The sequence below is a fragment of the Astyanax mexicanus genome, chromosome 4 (assembly GCF_023375975.1).
Source record: "Astyanax mexicanus isolate ESR-SI-001 chromosome 4, AstMex3_surface, whole genome shotgun sequence".
Classification (NCBI taxonomy): Eukaryota; Metazoa; Chordata; class Actinopteri; order Characiformes; family Acestrorhamphidae; genus Astyanax; species Astyanax mexicanus.
The window spans coordinates 2,447,748-2,465,282 of NC_064411.1; the positions used below are offsets into that span (position 1 = coordinate 2,447,748).

Below are 17,535 nucleotides of genomic sequence, written 5' to 3' on the forward strand. Positions count from 1 at the left end.
AGGGGAATAATATTACATTATGTTTGTTTAAAGTGATATATTTGTGAGACATGGTATGACAAAAGTCATGGGACACAAAACAAGAAAAAGTGAGTGATCGTAAGTCCAGTGTCCGGTGAAAAGAATACATAGTGATCTACTGTGAAGTGAAATAGTTTTGCTGCTTCTAAACATAAAGACATCTCACTTCTCTCAGCTCAGCACTGACAGCCAATCAGAACAGAGAGAGAAAGAGAGAGAGACAGACAGAAATAGAGAGAGAGAGAGAGAGATCTATGAACACTGATCTCCTCAGGAAATGACCTTGTCTCATGAAACTTTTACACGCCAGCGATGAAGTTCTCCAGCCGCAGAGACTTTGATGAATAATATGAGCAGAGTGAATATTGTTATCATAGCATTCTTCATCTTCTGAAGAACTGTCAGAGAGAAAGAGAGAGAGAGAGAGAGAGAGAGAGAGAATTCTCAGTGCACGGTCAGGAGGAATTCTGGATCATTCCAGTTCAGCTATAATATTATGGGATATCTGGGGTGAATTGCTCTCTTGAGGTCATGATGCCGCAGCATCTCAGTTGGGTTCAGGAGGTCGGGACTCTCCAGAAGGCTCAGAATTTCTATCTTCTTCTGTTGAAGTCGTTCGGTTGTTGATTTACTTCATTAATTATGTTTTGGGTCGTTGTTCTGTTGCATCATCCGTCCTCTGTCGAGCTTCAGTTGGAGGACAGATGATCTTAAGTTTAAGTTTTCCTAATAAATGTAAACTTGGTAAACTTGGAAATTCATTTTTTTTCCCGTTGATGACGGCAAAATCCGTCCAGACCCTGAGGCAGCAAAGCAAAGCAGCCCCAAACCATGATGCTCCCTCCACCATGTTTCACAGTTGGGATTGAGAGGTTTTGCTGTGATGATGCTGTTCTCTGCCTTTTTTCTTTCTGAAAACAACTCAACAACTTTTGGTTTCATCTGTTCACGGTATATATTTAGCCAGTAGTGCCAATAGTGGAATATCCAGGTGCTCTTTTGCTTCAAACTTCAAATGTACAGCAATTTTTTTTTTTTTTTTTGGACAGCAGTGTCTTCCTCCTTGGTGTCCTCCCATAAACTCTTAAGCATATTTTATTGTTTACTGTTTTCCTTATTGTAGATTTGTACAGTATTCAGTATTCAGTCTTCAGCTGACACTCTAGGATTCTTCCTCACCTCATTGATGATCATTCTGCGCTGTGCTCTTGCAGTCATCTTTACAGGACTTCCTTGCACGCCTAGTAAGAGAAGCAGCAACAAAAAGAGTGCTGAACTCTCTCCATTTTTGTAGAGCGTCTGTCTTACTGTGGACACATGAACATCAAGGCTTTTAGAGATACTTTTGTAACCCTTTCCAGCTTCAGGCTTTAAGTCCACAATTCTTGAACATAGGTCTCATTACATCCTGCCTCCAATTAGCTCTTAGAAAATATTATCATTAGTTAAGGGGTCCATATACTTTTATTTACCCCCTCACTGTGAATGTTAACATGTTGCGTTCAATAAAACCATGTAAACATATACAGTAACGTACAGTTTGTGTGTGTTGTTGTGACGTAGATGTAGATCAGAACACATTTAATCACCAATTTATGCAGAAATACAAGTACATTCTGTACAATTACAAGTAGTTTAACAAGACAACACAGATCTACACTGTCCGAATTAAACCTCTAAATCCCTCTCTCTCTCTCTTTATCTCTCTCTCCTTATCTTATCCCTCGTTCCTCGATCTCAGTTCTGATGTTGTTATTGTGTTTACGTCCTCCCACTCGTTTTCTCACGCCGCCATGCTGAGTTGTACCTCAGTTGTACTTTCTCTCTCTCTCTCTCTCTCTCTCTCTCTCTCTCTCTCTCTCTCGCTGCAGGCTGTGTGACAGGTTTATGAAGGCAGGAGATGTGTGTGTGTGTGTGTTTGTGTGTGTATAAGGGCTGGAGTTAATGTTATGGCAGTTCCAGCCTGAGGGCATTACAGGAATATTACAGCAGTTCTGAAACCAGATCTCCATCTCTGAACATCTGTAGAATGATCTAGCTGTGGACCACGCTAACACGCTATCATGCTAACACGCCAAATCCAGATATAATCAGATTACTGCAGTTATCAGATTATTATTATTATTATTATTATTATTATTATTCAGGTAGTAGACCAGTAAACCAGCAGTCGGCAAGTGTAATGGCATGTAGTGCTGCTACGGTAGACTAGTAGCTCTCCAGCCCAGAGGGTTGTTGAACCCCAATTGCACAATTTGAACAGTTGATCTCAAAAGCAGGTAAACCAAAGAAGAAAGGATTAAAAACGAATAAATAAATAAATAAATGAACAAACCGCTCCTCACGCAGGATCCAACCCGTGTCCTCAGGGTCGCGCTCCAATACAATATACCGCTGCCCTGGATAGTGAATTATTGGGACACAACTTATAAGGAGATATGGAGCCCAAGAACAGGCGGGAAAAAGAAAACTAGCAGAAACTAAAGTCACGCCAAATGACAGAGAGAAAGTGAGAGAGAGAGAGTGACAGGGGGAGGATTGTAAACAAAAGCTCTCCAGAGAAGCGTTTATTTTATCATTATTTATTTTTGTAATTATTGTTTATTATAGTTGTGGAAAGTGGAAATGAGCTGATGATCACGTCGTAGTTTGAGTCGTGGCGTGAAGCTATTGTAACAGTCATGTAAACGTTTTCACATTATCTGATTACCAACGCGTCTGGAACTCGTATGTGTGTATGTGATGTATCCGCCTACTGTTCCTGATTGGCTACATGCTAAATACCGTAGTTTGGGTTTTTTAAGACGATAAAATTTACCGTAAATATTACAGTATGTTTGGATAAGCGTATACTGTAGGCGTAACGTTTAGTAGTTTCTATAAAATAGAAAATTGGGTAGAAAATGTAATTATTGTTTTTTTTTTTTCATTCAGTATAGTAAAAAAGAAATGTGCTTTAATCCAAAATTAAGTAAAATCCAACTTGCAAAATGCCAAAAAATTATTAAAAGATGAGTAAATAAAAAAGGGACGGAGAAGAAAAAAACAAAAATTGTAAAAATAGTTGAAGACGTATTTATTGGACACTGTACTACTTTAAAAAAAAATTAAATAACGAATTTACATACAATTTACATCTAATTTTGTGTTTAGCCTCAAATATTTTAATTATTAAACTTTACACTGAACCATCAGTTTTATTTACATATATTTTTTTATTTAAAAGGAATTGCCTGTTGTCTTATGGTGTGTGTGTATATTGTGTGTGTGTGTGTGTGTGTGTGTGTGTGTGTGTGTGTGTGTGTGTGTGTGTGTGCGCCTCATAACCTGAAATGTCACAAAAAACCACCAATTCGATTAGGACGATATATGAGCATGCACTCCTCACTGTGTGTGTGTGTGTGTGTGTGTGTGTGTGTGTGTGTGTGTGTGTGTGTGTGTGTGTGTGTGTGTGTGTGAGGGTGTGTGTGTGTGTGTGTGTGTGAACACGGACAAATTCACATAATGCAATATTGTCTCGAGTGACACACACACACACACACACACACACACACACAAGGGGGTGTAAGGCATGATGTGCCGTAGTGTGTTAAGTGTGTGTGTTATGTGTGTGTGTTAAGTGTGTGTGTTACGTGTGTGTGTGTGTGTGTCGGGCCCCGTGGCGTAGGGGCCGGTGAGCGATGGCAGTCATTTGAGCAGACGGGAGGAGACGCTCCCCAGACGGTCGGCCGCTGGGTCCTAAGCTCCGCTGGACTAATGACGGCCGTGGACAGCTCCGCCTAACGCTGATAAATTACCATTGGCTGAGAGAGGCGAGGAGGGGGCAGGGCTTAGCTGGAGGGGAGAGGGGCCTTTAATTTGGGTCTGGACTTTTGGTAAACTCGTTTATCACCACAAAGCTCATCCCTGATGCTGAGAAAACGAACACAATAGAAGTAAAACAGTTTTATAACAGGAAACTGTGTGTTACATGCTTATGACATGTTAAAAATTATTTATTACACAGTTATAATCCTGCTTGTTGCTTCTGTTGGGATTTTACAGCTTTCGTTATTTAAAAAAAAAATGTTGGGTTGGTGTTGGGCTGGGGTTGGGTTGGTGTTGGGCTGGCGTTGAGCAGGTGTTGGGCTGGCGTTGGGCAGGTGTTGGGTTGGGCTGGCGTTGGGCTGGTGTTGGGCTGGCGTTGGGCAGATGTTGGGTTGGGCTGGCATTGGGCTGGTGTTGGGCAGGTGTTGGGTTGGGCTGGTGTTGGGCTGGTGTTGGGTTGGGCTGGTGTTGGGCTGGCGTTGGGCAGGTGTTGGGCTGGTGTTTGGTTGGTGTGGGGTTGGTGTTGGGCTGGTGTTGGGCTGGTGCTGGGTGTAGGGACTAAATTAAGGTGGATTGTTTGTGATTAGGTGTTGGTCTGTGTGTTCGTTGGTCTGGCGTATTGATTTGTTGGGTTGGTGTTGGGTTGGTGTTAGGCTGGGGTTGGGCTGGCTCTGGGCTAATGTTGGGTTGGTGTTGGGCTGGTGTTGGGCTGGTGCTGGGTGTAGGGACTAAATTAAGGGGGAATGTTTGTGAGTAGGCGTCTGTATGTGTTTGTTGGCGTATTGATTTGTTGGGCTGGTGCTGGGCTGGTGTTGGGCCGGTGTTGAGCCGGTGTTGAGCTGGTGTTGGGCTGGTGTTGGGCTGACGTTGGGTTGGTATTGTGCTGGTGTTGGGTTGGTATTGTGCTGGGTGTAGGGACTTGATTAAGGTGGATTGATGTGTGATTAGGCGTGGATCTGTTGGTTTGTTGGTCTGGCGTATTGATTCGTTGGGTTGGTATTGTGCTGGTGTTGGGCTGGTGTTGGTGTGGTGATGGGCTGGTGTTTAGCTGGTGTTGGTCCAGTGTTGGGTTGGTGTTGGGTGTAGGGACTAGATTAAGTTTAAATGTTTGTGATTAGGCATGTGTCTGTTGGTCTGGCGTATTGATTTGTTGGTTTGGTGTTGGGCTGGGTGTAGGGACTAGATTCAGGTGAATTGATTGTGATTAGGCGTGTGTCTGTTGGTCTGGCGTATTGACTTGTTGATCTGTGATGCGTCTGATGGTAAATCTCTGGTGTTTACTCGCCGCTTCATCAGTCAGGTTCTTGCGCTGAATCAGTTGATTGTACACAGTTTGTGCAGACGCCACAGTTTTACCCACAGTGCTTTGCTTCCCCAGCAGATTCTATCAGTGCTGATTAGATCCAGTCTGATTATCTTCCTCACTTCCTCACTGCACGCTAAATATTTACACGCTGAATCAACATGAAATAAACATGAGTTAATCCATATATATATATATGTATATACTGATTTATCTCCCTGTATTCTGGTTCTGTCAAAGTCAGATTGATTTGCCGGGTTTGTAGTTCGTGTCTCTCCAGAGGGAACAGAGACGTCCCCGTCCTCTCTCAGCCCAGGAAATCTTCCAGTCCCAGTTCTGTTAAAAGGACCCGGTGATTACCCATGGGGCTTTGCAGCGGCTGGCCTGGTGTCGCACTTCCATTCACACACACTTTTCCCGTCTCAGACATGTCCCTGATGTGACCTGGTGGCGATGTCTCTCTGGGAGGACACAGTGGTCAGAGAGCTTTTCAGCCTATAGCTCACTGAAACCGGGACAGGAAGTGTGGACGTACTGTAGATCTGCGTTTATTTATATACAGCTATAACTATATACTATACGCCCAAATATCTGCACATGAGAGGGAGTGCTATAATGTTTAATAGCTGTGTAATACACGTTATAGCACATTATAGAATCTCGAGTGTATTATTGTGATTATACCACAGTTCCATTATTATCACTGTTTATTGAAAGATTTTAAAGAGTTAAAGAGGAGGAGAAAATAGGATCTGATTGGTTATAAAAACTCCACCAGTTAAAATAGTTCCATTGCTGCCCTGTTTGTTTGTAGCTGCACTGTTTGGTTTGTAAGCGCTGCTGCATCGTTGCTAGGTTACCTGTATGTGGCGGAGTAATACTGTACATGGAGAGCTTCGGTTACAGTGCATTACCGGCTGATAACGTTACTCATAGAACGCCTTTCAGCCAATCACACTGCAGGGTCAAAACTAACTGTGATATAGTAAACATGGATATCTTTAGACGAACCATCCTGCAAGTACTCCTCTCTACATGCACTGCAAGGTTCAAAACTCAAACTAGGTTCAAAAAGCCGAAAAGAATTGCTTTATTCATGAAATTAGTGGATAAATTTAATATTCTGAGGTCACACTTCATTAATTGCACATTGCACCAGTAAGAGCAGAGTGTGAAGGTTCAATTAGCAGGGTAAGAGCACAGTTCTGCTCTAAATATTGCAATGCACACTATAACATTATGGGAGACATACCAGAGTTCAAAAGAGGACAGATTGTTGGTGCACGTCTTGCTGGAGCATCTGTGACCAAGACAGCGAGTCTTTGTGATGCATCAAGAGCCACGGTATCCAGGGTAATGTCAGCGAGATACCACCAAGCAGGACCGACCACATCCAACAGGATTAACTGTGGACGCTGTAAGAGGAAGCTGTCTGAAAGGGATGTTCGGGTGCTAACCCGGATTGTATCCAATAAAAAACATAAAACCACGGCTGATCAAATCACAGCAGAATTCCTCAAATGTGCACCTCAACTCTCCTGTTTCCTGTTTTATCGTCCAACCCCTGTATATATGTTGGTATATATGCCGGTGCCGGAGGTTCCCGCAGGCCGTGCTGTAGCGTGGTGTGTTATTTATTGGTTAGCTGAGAGAGAGGCAGGTCTTTGTGTGTGGTTGGCGTTGTCACTGCGGTGTTAATGTGCTGCTCTACAGGTACGCCGCCAACCAGAGCTAACGTCCGACACCTCGTATCTCCGCCGGTTCTGCACGTACGTGCAAATGGAGCTGTTTAAACATTACGGCTCTATAGACGGCCATTCCCGCCGTGCTCTCCTGACCTCTCGGCTTTTTCATTTCATTTTGATAGCTCCTGATTTCTCTCGCCCGGTGCTGGATCGTGTTATACGGTGTGTTGTACGGTTTAGTGCACAGGAAGCTCGGTGCGGTGCTGCATAAATACTGCCAGCAGTGTGTTTCGGTGTTCGTGTGTTTGTGTGTTCGGCTCTCGGGCACTTGAGAAGAAATAAAAGCATGTTGTAAAGAAAAGGCTGGAGTGTGTTTGTGTGAAGAGCGTCTGCACTGAGCTGGAAGCCTTGGAACAGCTCCTGAAACCACACTTATCCTTGTATCACTTATAGACGATAGTGAAAATAGTGTAATACATACTCAGTGAGCTGGTTTTAGTGAAAAAAAAAATAAATAAAAGACATTTATACACTAATAACAGTCTTTGCGATGTTCATATGTTACTTTATAACATGTGCAATAATGCTCAACCTGATAAGTACAGTTCAGCCACTGACCTTAAAGTCTTAGAGTCTCTCAGAGTAAAACTCCAAATCCACCGGAGATCCTATTTAAACCTATAGTTACTCACACACAGAGGTGGGTCCAGAGTCCAGATCCAGAAAGTGGATTTTTACTTTTTACTTTCACTTTTAACTAGTGTTTTAACTAGAACTGTTCGAAACATCTAAACACCTACCTATCTGAATTGTACTTGGCCGGTGGTGTTTTTTCCTCCATAGACTAATTCGTTAGTTAACCATTTGTTTCTTAGCTCTGAATTACTGGGTAAAGTATATAAACACTGATGTGTCATTCGCACAAATAACACAGGAATGAACTGCATGCTGTTAGCTCCTAGCGCTGTTAGTTATCTCCTATCTGACGAGACGGCGTCGCCGCCCGGCTTCAGCTCTGCTCTGCCTGTGGGCGATCCCGAGCCGAGGTGGGCGGGGCCATGAATGCTACTGTAATTTATGGTTTAACGTAGACACGGTGCTTTTCCTCTCTTTAAGTAAAAGTGTTTCTTAAAAGAAAGTACTGGATTCGAAACTACTTTAAGTATTACTTTAAGTATTAAAGTATTCAAATGTTAATGTTGATTAATATAATTGGGCATTTTGCACTAGGCTCCTCCCTAATGTTTCAGCTGCATATTTATGCCCATATATGAAAATGAATGTATTTTACATACAGTAAAAAGTTCTCTTGAGTCTCTGGAATGGTTGCATATGTTTATATTTCTCTACATCCAATCACAATCAGATTTTTTTTGTACTTTATCTGGATGGAGAGATTTATCTGGATAGGGGTTTTATTGATTGATAAGAAGCTTAAAATAAAACAAAAACAAGCTGAAATGAGTAAATAGGCGTAACAAGGCTATTTTTATTAAAACGTAAGAAGTAGAAAGTTCAGATAATTGCGAGAAAATGTAAAATAAAAACGACTGCAGTAAAGTATAGATAAACTATATTTCTCCTGTATTTTGAAGCACATGTAGTCGAGGTGTGAAGACATTAATCACTCTATTCCCAGCAGCCCCTCGCTCGGTATTAAGAGTAAAAGTGTAAGTGCTGTCAGGGCAGCGTTACATTACAGTAAAACATGAATCCTCCTTAAAGTTATTACTGCAAAAGAGAGAGAGAGAGAGAGAGAGAGAGCGAGCGGCGGATGGAGAGTAAGTAGTAAGTAAGTGAACAAGCACTTAAAGCACATTAGAGCTGCTTTTATAAAGATATCAGGTTCGCTTCAGGCGTATTTCACAACGCTCTGATAATAACTGCAGATAACAATATTCCTAATAATAACCGCAGTCGAAAAATCAAGAAAAAAAGCTGAAAGAATATCAGTTAAAGCAAAAACTTAATTTTTTAAAAAATGTAATTTCCTATATTGTAGATTATTACTCAGAGGTGGAAAGGAATGAATTACATTTACTCAAGTTACTGTAATTGAGTAGATTTCATGAGTAATTTGTAATTTTTTAAGTCGTTTGTGAAACAGGTCATTTTAACTTAACCCAAGTACATTTTAACACGAGTAATTTACTTTGCTACATTGGAAAACTCCCGATTACTCCCAGTAAAAAAAATGCTGGGGGGAAAAAAAAAAAACAATTGTCTGAATTAAAAAAATTGTACAACTATAAATGAACAGTTTATAGTCACCTATATGATCGTAACTTTTTAATAGTAAAGAAAAAAAAAAGGGTCATAGAAACCTATAACACTTGTTTTGTGGGGGGGGGGGGGGTCTGAACAAATACTGCCTGAAAGATCCAAATTATTATGTGGACTTCAAGGATTCAAGGATTCAAGGAGATTTTATTGTCATATGACAATAAAATCTCCTTGAATCCTTGAATCCTTGAATAATAGTTCATTAAAAACTATTTAATTTAGGATTTGTTGTACTTTTTTTACATCAAATAATTAAAAGTAACTATGTAACTTTTACTCAAAGTATATTTTAAATCGAGTACTTTTTTACTTTTACTCGAGTAGATTTTTAGATGGGTACTTTTACTTTTACCTGAGTAGAATTTTAGCAAAGTAAAGGTACTTTTACTTCTGCCTAAAGCTGATAAAGTTATAACCCTTAAACTACACTTAACGTCAGACTGTCAGCGTCGCCCCACCGCCGAGAAATGTTATCAATGCCATGATGCTGCAATAGGAACTGGCCAATAATAGGGGGCGGTCGAAAATAAGGGACTGCATGTTAAGTTGGCAATACTTCGCAATAATGCTGGACTAACATACAGCCTACAGTATTTATACAGACAGGCTAACTGACTAACGGAAGGGACGAATCCAGAAGTCAGGTGACCAGAAACATGCAATCTTGTTGGACCGGTTTGTAGGTGAACAGGTTTGTGGGAAATGGAGTCTTTAGAGTCAGCAGGGATAACGTGAAGTCCTGAGATGATGGTATCTTTACTGAACTCTTCTGAATCTCTGTTTTTCTCTGTGTTTTGTTTCCTCTCCAGTGGGAGGAGGTGAGCGGCTACGACGAGAACCTGAACACGATCCGCACCTACCAGGTGTGCAACGTCTTCGAGTCGAGCCAGAACAACTGGCTCCTGACCACCTTCATCCAGCGCCGAGCGGCGCAGCGGGTTTACGTAGAAATGCGCTTTACGGTGCGCGACTGCAGCAGCATCCCGCGAGTCCCGGGGTCCTGCAAAGAGACCTTCAACCTCTACTACTACGAGAGCGACCAGGTACAAGTATATATATATTTACAGTATATTTCCCCTTTTCCTGAAATAAATATCAATAAGACCTCTACTACTACGAGAGCGACCAGGTTTGAGTTTATATATTTACACTATATTTCCCCTATTCCTGAAATAAATATCAACAAAAACCTCTACTACTACGAGAGCGACCAGGTACAAGTATATATATATTTACAGTATATTTGCCCTTTTCCTGAAATAAATATCAATAAGACCTCTACTACTACGAGAGCGACCAGGTTTGAGTTTATATATTTACACTATATTTCCCCTATTCCTGAAATAAATATAAACAAAAACCTCTACTACTATGAAAGCGACCAGGTACGAGTATATATATATTTACAGTATATTTCCCCTATTCCTGAAATAAATATCAATAAATACCTCTACTACTACGAGAGCGACCAGGTACGAGTATATATATTTACAGTATATTTCCCCTATTCCTGAAATATCTATTAATAAAAACCTCTACTACTATGAAAGCGACCAGGTACAAGTATATATATATTTACAGTATATTTCCCCTTTTCCTGAAATAAATATCAATAAGACCTCTACTACTACGAGAGCGACCAGGTTTGAGTTTATATATTTACACTATATTTCCCCTATTCCTGAAATAAATATAAACAAAAACCTCTACTACTACGAAAGCGACCAGGTACAAGTATATATATTTAAAGTATATTTCCCCTTTTCCTGAAATAAATATCAATAAAAACCTCTACTACTACGAGAGCGACCAGGTACGAGTATATATATTTACAGTATATTTCCCCTATTCCTGAAATATCTATTAATAAAAACCTCTACTACTATGAGAGCGACCAAGTACAAGTATATATATTTAAAGTATATTTCCCCTATTCCTAAAATATCAACAAAAACCTCGACGACTACGAGAGTGAAAAGGTACGGGTATATAATTACAGTATATTTCCCCTATTCCTGAAATAAATATCAATAAAAACCTCTACTACTACGAGAGCAACCAGGTACGAGTATATATATTTACAGTATATTTCCCCTATTCCTGAAATAAATATAAACAAAAACCTCTACTACTATGAGAGCGACCAGGTACGAGTATATATATTTACAGTATATTTCTCCTATTCCTGAAATATCTATTAATAAAAACCTCTACTACTACGAGAGTGACCAGGTACGGGTTTATATATTTACAGTATATTTCCCCTTTTCCTGAAATAAATATCAATAAGACCTCAACTACTACGAGAGCGACCAGGTTTGAGTTTATATATTTACACTATATTTCCCCTATTCCTGAAATAAATATAAACAAAAACCTCTACTACTATGAGAGCGACCAGGTACGAGTATATATATTTACAGTATATTTCCCCTATTCCTGAAATAAATATCAATAAATACCTCTACTACTACGAGAGCGACCAGGTACGGGTATATACACGGGTTATATTTACAGTATATTTCCCCTATTCCTAAAATAAATATTAATAAAAAAAACTCTTTTACTACGAGAGTGACCAGGTACGAGTATACACGGGTTATATTTAGAGAATATTTCCCCTATTCCTATAATAAATATCAATAAAAACCTCTACTACTATGAGAGCGACCAGGAACGGCTATATATTTACACTATATTTCCCCTATTCCTGAAATTAATATCAATTAAAACCTCTCATATTACGAGAGCGACAAGGTACGGGTCATACACGGGTTATATTTAAAGTATATTTTCCCTTGATAACGTTAGTGTGTAGTCATTCCCCCCACCCTACGGCCCTCTACTTTAATGTTAGGTAATGTTTAGTGTTTGTAGTTTATTTTCTGTGATAAATATTAATAAAATCTATACTAATATGAGAGTGACAGGGTACGGGTATACATGGGTTATGTTTAGAGTATATTTCCCCTAATAACATCAGTGTGCAGTCATTCCCCCATGTCCTCTCATTTACTTTAATGTTAGGTAATGTTTAGTGTCTGTAGTTTATTTTCTGTAATAAATATATTATATATACCTAAATATATTTAGAGTATATTTCCCCTATTTCTGAAATAAATATCAATAAAAACCTCTACTACTATGAGAGCGACCAGGAACGGCTATATATTTACACTATATTTCCCCTATTCCTGAAATTAATATCAATAAAAACCTCTCATATTACGAGAGCGACCAGGTACGAGTATACACGGGTTATATTTAAAGTATATTTTCCCTTGATAACGTCAGTGTGTAGTCATTCCCCCCACAATACGGCCCTCTACTTTAATGTTAGGTAATGTTTAGTGTTTGTAGTTTATTTTCTGTGATAAATATTAATAAAATCTATACTAATACGAGAGTGACAGGGTACGGGTATACATGGGTTATGTTTAGAGTATATTTCCCCTAATAACATCAGTGTGCAGTCATTCCCCCATGTCCTCTCATTTACTTTAATGTTAGGTAATGTTTAGTGTCTGTAGTTTATTTTCTGTAATAAATATATTATATATACCTAAATATATTTAGAGTATATTTCCCCTATTTCTGAAATAAATATCAGTAAAAACCTCTACTACTATGAGAGCGACCAGGAACGGCTATATATTTACACTATATTTCCCCTATTCCTGAAATTAATATCAATAAAAACCTCTCATATTACGAGAGCGACTAGGTACGAGTATACACGGGTTATATTTAAAGTATATTTTCCCTTGATAACGTCAGTGTGTAGTCATTCCCCCCACCCTACGGCCCTCTTCTTTAATGTTAGGTAATGTTTAGTGTTTGTAGTTTATTTTCTGTGATAAATATTAATAAAATCTATACTAATACGAGAGTGACAGGGTACGGGTATACATGGGTTATATTTAGAGTATATTTCCCCTAATAACATCAGTGTGTAGTCATTCCCCCATGTCCTCTCATTCACTTTAATGTTAGGTAATGTTTAGTGTCTGTAGTTTATTTTCTGTAATAAATATATTATATATACCTAAATATATTTAGAGTATATTTCCCCTATTTCTGAAATAAATATCAATAAAAACCTCTACTACTATGAGAGCGACTAGGAACGGCTATATATTTACACTATATTTCCCCTATTCCTGAAATTAATATCAATAAAAACCTCTCATATTACGAGAGCGACCAGGTACGAGTATACACGGGTTATATTTAAAGTATATTTTCCCTTGATAACGTCAGTGTGTAGTCATTCCCCCCACCCAACGGCCCTCTACTTTAATGTTAGGTAATGTTTAGTGTTTGTAGTTTATTTTCTGTGATAAATATTAATAAAATCTATACTAATATGAGAGTGACAGGGTACGGGTATACATGGGTTATATTTAGAGTATATTTCCCCTAATAACATCAGTGTGTAGTCATTCCCCCATGTCCTCTCATTCACTTTAATGTTAGGTAATGTTTAGTGTCTGTAGTTTATTTTCTGTAATAAATATATTATATATACCTAAATATATTTAGAGTATATTTCCCCTATTTCTGAAATAAATATCAATAAAAACCTCTACTACTATGAGAGCGACCAGGTACGGCTATATATTTACAGTATATTTCCCCTATCGCTGAAAATAATATCAATAAAAACCTCTCATATTACGAGAGCGACCAGGTACGGGTATACACAGGTTATATTTAAAGTATATTTCCCCTTGATAACGTCAGTGTGTAGTCATTCCCCCCACCCTACGGCCCTCTACTTTAATGTTAGGTAATGTTTAGTGTTTGTAGTTTATTTTCTGTGATAAATATTAATAAAATCTATACTAATATGAGAGTGACAGGGTACGGGTATACATGGGTTATATTTAGAGTATATTTCCCCTAATAACATCAGTGTGTAGTCATTCCCCCATGTCCTCTCATTCACTTTAATGTTAGGTAATGTTTAGTGTCTGTAGTTTATTTTCTGTAATAAATATATTATATATACCTAAATATATTTAGAGTATATTTCCCCTATTTCTGAAATAAATATCAATAAAAACCTCTACTACTATGAGAGCGACCAGGAACGGCTATATATTTACAGTATATTTCCCCTATCGCTGAAAATAATATCAATAAAAACCTCTCATATTACGAGAGCGACCAGGTACGGGTATACACAGGTTATATTTAAAGTATATTTCCCCTGATAACGTCAGTGTGTAGTCATTCACCCCAGCCTACTGTCCTCTCATTCACTTTAATGTTAGGTAATGTTTAGTGTTTGTAGTTTATTTTCTGTAATAAATATTAATAAAAACCTCTACTACTACGAGAGCGACCAGGTACGAGTATACACGGGTTACATTTAAAGTATATTTCCCCTTGATAATGTCAGTGTGTAGTCATTCCCCCCACCCTACGGCCCTCTCCTTTAATGTTAGGTAATGTTTAGTGTTTGTAGTTTATTTTCTGTAATAAATATATTATATATACCTATATATATTAAGAGTATATTTCCCCTATTTCTGAAATAAATATCAATAAAAACCTCTACTACTATGAGAGCGACCAGGAACGGCTATATATTTACAGTATATTTCCCCTATCGCTGAAAATAATATCAATAAAAACCTCTCATATTACGAGAGCGACCAGGTACGGGTATACACAGGTTATATTTAAAGTATATTTCCCCTGATAACGTCAGTGTGTAGTCATTCCCCCCAGCCTACTGTCCTCTCATTCACTTTAATGTTAGGTAATGTTTAGTGTTTGTAGTTTATTTTCTGTAATAAATATTAATAAAAACCTCTACTACTACGAGAGCGACCAGGTACGAGTATACACGGGTTATACTTAAAGTATATTTCCCCTTGATAACGTCAGTGTGTAGTCATTCCCCCCACCCTACGGCCCTCTACTTTAATGTTAGGTAATGTTTAGTGTTTGTAGTTTATTTTCTGTAATAAATATATTATATATACCTATATATATTAAGAGTATATTTACGCTTGGTTTGATGGCTCGTGATTATCCATCTTCCTCTTGATTATATTCCAGATTTTTACATTTTATTTGGTAAATTAAATGTAATCTTGTGTTCTTGTTCCTCTGTTCTCCGAGCAGGTCATCGCCACAAAGGGCACGGCGTTTTGGATGGAGGCTCCGTACCTGAAGGTGGACACCATCGCGGCGGACGAGAGCTTCTCTCAGGTGGACTTCGGCGGACGGCTGATGAAGGTGAACACGGAGGTGCGCAGCTTCGGGCCGCTCTCTAAGAACGGATTCTACCTGGCGTTTCAGGATTACGGCGCCTGTATGTCGCTGCTGTCCGTCAGGGTGTTCTATAAGAAGTGCCCCAGCGTGGTGCAGAACTTCGCCGTGTTCCCCGAGACCATGACGGGGGCGGAGAGCACCTCGCTGGTCATCGCTCGGGGCATGTGCATCCCCAACTCGGAGGAGGTGGACGTCCCCATAAAGCTGTACTGTAACGGAGACGGCGAATGGATGGTACCCATCGGCAGCTGCACCTGCAAGGCCGGATTCGAACCGGATAACGGGAACATATGCAGAGGTAAGAGTCTGGGATTAACATGCTAATGCTGCTATCGGCTTTATTTATCGGTTCTTAATGTTTGGAGAGAAGATTATCTTTTTCCTGTTCGGTACCCATCAGTGTGCAGTAGGGGTGTAGCGGTATATGTATTCTTTACAAACCGTCATGGTACGGGGGGTCACGCTCGGTACGCAAGTCTGTAGGAGACTTGTGGAACCAATGAACGTAACCCGGAAAGTGTAGCTGTAGCACTGATGCTCCCTACTGCTACCCTAAGCCTGTGCTGAGAAGTTTAGCTCTCTCTCAACTGTAGGAAATGAATGGTGGCCTGTCGCTTTCCAGTGTGAACGCAGGGTTAGGCGCTCGTACTGTCTGTCTCTATCTCTATTTCTCTTTTTCTTTTGCTATATACCATATCTGTAGTTTAATCCGTTAAAGTAATGCTGTTGTTTTTGTTGCTCGGTGTTTTATTTTGTTCCAACAAGAAGTAAAAAATGGGAGTTTCTCATGATGGTGGGGTTTTTACCAAGGTTTACCTTCCTCTACTTCACTTATACAGTAGGTTAAATTCAGTCTACAAGAGTTTATATCTGAGTTTGAGACTTTAAGAATTGATGCTGAGGCTATTAGCCAGCGTGCTAACACCTCTGTATTCATGTGGCACAAGGTTTGTTCCTTGAATGCTAATGCTACATTAGCGTTGTAGAATAAGCCTAGGTACCATCGTGCTAATGCTACAGTAGCGATCTTCAACTACTCTCCTAACACCTCTAACTAACCCACTTCTACTTCCTAACCTCATTTCCTTCTTCCCCTCCTTTCCCCTCGATCTCAATATTTTCACACCAGGAGTAAAGCAGCATAAAGTTATCCAAAAGCAGTGTGTAAGACTGGTGGAGGAGAACATGGTGCCAAGATGCATGAAATTAAAACTGTGATTAAAAATTAAACAATTTCTTTTTTAGTTTTTTTCACTTTTTCTCTCTCAGTGTCTCTCGCTCTCAGTGCTGTTGTGTCTCTGCAGGTTGTGTGATGATATATATCTGATCTTATTCTGAGTCTCCGGGTCCTCGGGTCGGCTCCGGCTGACTGAACCGGGCCTGCTCAGAACTGATAAGGCTGATTGACAGGTATCTGATGCGATCAATACTGTGATAAAACAGGAAACAGTAAAATATAACAGTAGTCCTTGAAGAAGCAGAAGCTGACATTGAAAAGCTGAAAAGTCTGGAAACCTGTACGCCCCGCCCCCTCCGTACCCAGTCCTCATCTCCTTCCTCCTGCCTGGTTTAAACAGCAGCAGATCTTCTGAATATATCTACACTGATGGGCGTGGTGTTCTGGAAATGAGATGTGTTCAGGTACATTTCTGGAGTTTTATCTTGTTTATCTTGGTAACAGAAAACACAGGAGCTCCACAGACTGATTAAAACCTAGACAGACGCCAACAGTCAGATGTTCATCGCTATCTTAGCCATGCAGAGCGCAAATACCAACTTTTACATCAACAATAAACAGAATAGTAAATAAAATAACATTGCTGTTCCCGTAAATGAGCTGCTGGAGCTCCTTCACAGCGTCAACCAGCAGCTCAGTTTCCTCTGCTGAGAAGAGTTTGTTGAACACGTCCAGGTAGCTGCACCGTTACAATAGCAATCCACCAAAGAACCAAAGTCAGAGCTCACCCGATCTACTCTTAAAGAGAATGATGAGCTCTTAATTAAAGAGACACTCTGATTGGTTTATTATTTCACAATTTTACCATTTTAACCATTTTAAACTTTTAGTTTCTAATCATATCTATATATATATAGTGGGTGTGTGTTTATTTTGAGCATAGCCAGAAGCTATTTAATCTATGTGTGTGTGTG

General features: G+C 39.5%; 1 protein-coding gene across 2 annotated transcripts in view; it reads left to right on the forward strand.

Moving 5' to 3' along the window:
• LOC103025121 (ephrin type-B receptor 1) overlaps positions 1-17,535 on the forward strand; it is a 328,663-nt gene that overhangs the window by 118,264 nt on the left and 192,864 nt on the right. For both annotated transcript variants that reach the window (XM_022664950.2, XM_049477190.1), the window contains exons 3-4: positions 9,909-10,142; positions 15,235-15,682. In XM_022664950.2, the coding sequence (XP_022520671.2) occupies positions 9,909-10,142; positions 15,235-15,682 (682 nt within the window). The remainder of the gene's footprint in view (positions 1-9,908; positions 10,143-15,234; positions 15,683-17,535) is intronic.